General features: G+C 66.1%; 1 protein-coding gene across 1 annotated transcript in view; it reads right to left on the bottom strand.

Annotated features, from left to right (window-relative positions):
- Positions 1 to 449: 449 nt before the first annotated feature.
- Positions 450 to 1,673, bottom strand: part of LOC113490617 (class I histocompatibility antigen, F10 alpha chain-like) — a 1,928-nt gene continuing 704 nt past the window's right edge. The window contains exons 2-5 of the mRNA XM_026867146.1: positions 1,448 to 1,670; positions 985 to 1,263; positions 636 to 908; positions 450 to 553 (exon numbers count right to left, since the gene is read on the bottom strand). Of these exons, the coding sequence (XP_026722947.1) occupies positions 465 to 553; positions 636 to 908; positions 985 to 1,263; positions 1,448 to 1,670 (864 nt within the window). The 3' untranslated portion in view covers positions 450 to 464. The remainder of the gene's footprint in view (positions 554 to 635; positions 909 to 984; positions 1,264 to 1,447; positions 1,671 to 1,673) is intronic.

The following is a 1,673-nucleotide window of genomic DNA, read 5'->3' as shown; positions in this document are numbered from 1 at the left end:
CAAACAGCAAGTCTCTCTGCGTCCAGCCGGTGAGAGGGGAGGGGGCCGCATCCAGCCACGCGCAGGCCCCTCGCCCAGCGGTCAGGTGCTCGTCCCTGCGGGGACCAGAGGAAGAGACGGTGTCACCCAGGGCCACCTCCTTGTCCCCAACCTGCTCCTCTGGTGGTCTTGCTGATGGTGCCACCAGCACCAGAGGGGAGACACGACCTCTCCCCTCTACGAGGCTTGGAAGAGGGTCAGCACAGGGGGGACGGTGGGGAGGGAAATGCCGGCAGCTGCAGCTGAAACTGCCGCCGGTACTCACATGGCGCCATGTTGTAGTCCTCGTTTGTCCTCCCTGCAGAGAGGAAGAGGCGTCAGGATCCACCCCGCTTCACCGCCAGGCTTGCTGGCTCCCCAGAGCGCAGCGGCTCCTGCACGCAGCCCCTCCCGGACCCCCAGGCCAACTTACTCTTCTATATGACCTATTTGGTGAACATGGTGATGATGACCAAGACAGCCAGGACGGCAATGTCCATCCACAGAGAGATGTCCACCTGGCTGGACTCCGGCTCTGGGGGAGAGCAGGGCCGTGAGGAGGGGGAGGGCAACCAGCCCGGCCCACCGCTCCCCGTGCCCAAGGCCACCGGGCTCACCCCACGTGAAGAGCCTGGGCTCGGGCAGGCTGGCGTGCTCCACACGGCACCGGTACTCGTCCTTCTCCTCCAGGTGGGCCTCGATGGAGGCCCAGGTGTAGTAGGTGCCGTCGCTGTTGGGCGCGACGCTGCCCCGCTCGGTCTCCTGGTCCCTGACCTCGCCGCCCTTCAGCCAGCTGACGGCGATGGGCCGCGGGTAGAAGCCGTAAGCGCGGCAGTACAAGGTCAGGAACCCGTCGGCCTCCTTCCCCGACACTTGGACCGTGGGGGGCTCTGGGGAGGGGGTGCGGGTGAGGGCCGGCACACGCCCCCACAGCACCCGCTCCCCGGCCCCCCGGCTCGCCCTCACCTTTCCTCTCCAGCACGGCCCGCCCGTAGCTCACGTATTTCCTCAGCCACTCCACGCAGGTGTTCTCCAGGTAGTGCTTCACGTGCTCAGCGACCGTCCTGTCCGCATCCCACTTCCTCTTGGTGATTTGCGCCGCTTCATCCGCTGCGGTGAGCGTCATCGTGTCTGTGTCCAAGGCCATGAAGTCCTGCCCATCAAAGGCCGTCTGATAAACCCCTTTGATAAACGTCCCATTCTCATGGATGTCATAACCGACCATGCGCTGCCGTGTGTGACCACCTGAAACACAACCCGAGACAGGGCTGAGGGGCTGTGGCAGCCCTGGGCCTGCAGTGGGGCGCGGAGCCCCCGGCAGCACCCCCCACTCCAGCCCTGCGGGAGGCTTTGGGGGGATCGGGCACCGGCACGAGAGCTGCCCCCGTCCTGCCCGGGGCCCACGGAGCCCGTCCCAGCCCGCACTCACTCCCGCTCTGGTTGTAGCGGCCCCGCACTGTGTCCAGGCTCATGCGGTTGATCTGCTGGCTGCCCTGTGCAATCCGGGTGTTCTTGTCCCAGAACTCTCGATGCAGGTTTTTCTCCACCCAGCTCGTCCGGGGCACCATCCTCCTGGTCTCGCTGTCGTAGCGTGAGATGAGGTTCCCGTCCACGTACCCCACGGACACAAACTCGGGCACCCCCGGGCTGGGCTC

Source organism: Athene cunicularia, unplaced genomic scaffold (genome assembly GCF_003259725.1).
Source record: "Athene cunicularia isolate RWA unplaced genomic scaffold, athCun1 SCF_179, whole genome shotgun sequence".
NCBI lineage: Eukaryota > Metazoa > Chordata > Aves > Strigiformes > Strigidae > Athene > Athene cunicularia.
Note: the sequence above shows the minus strand (reverse complement) of the source record. Positions and strands in the feature narration are given on the sequence as shown.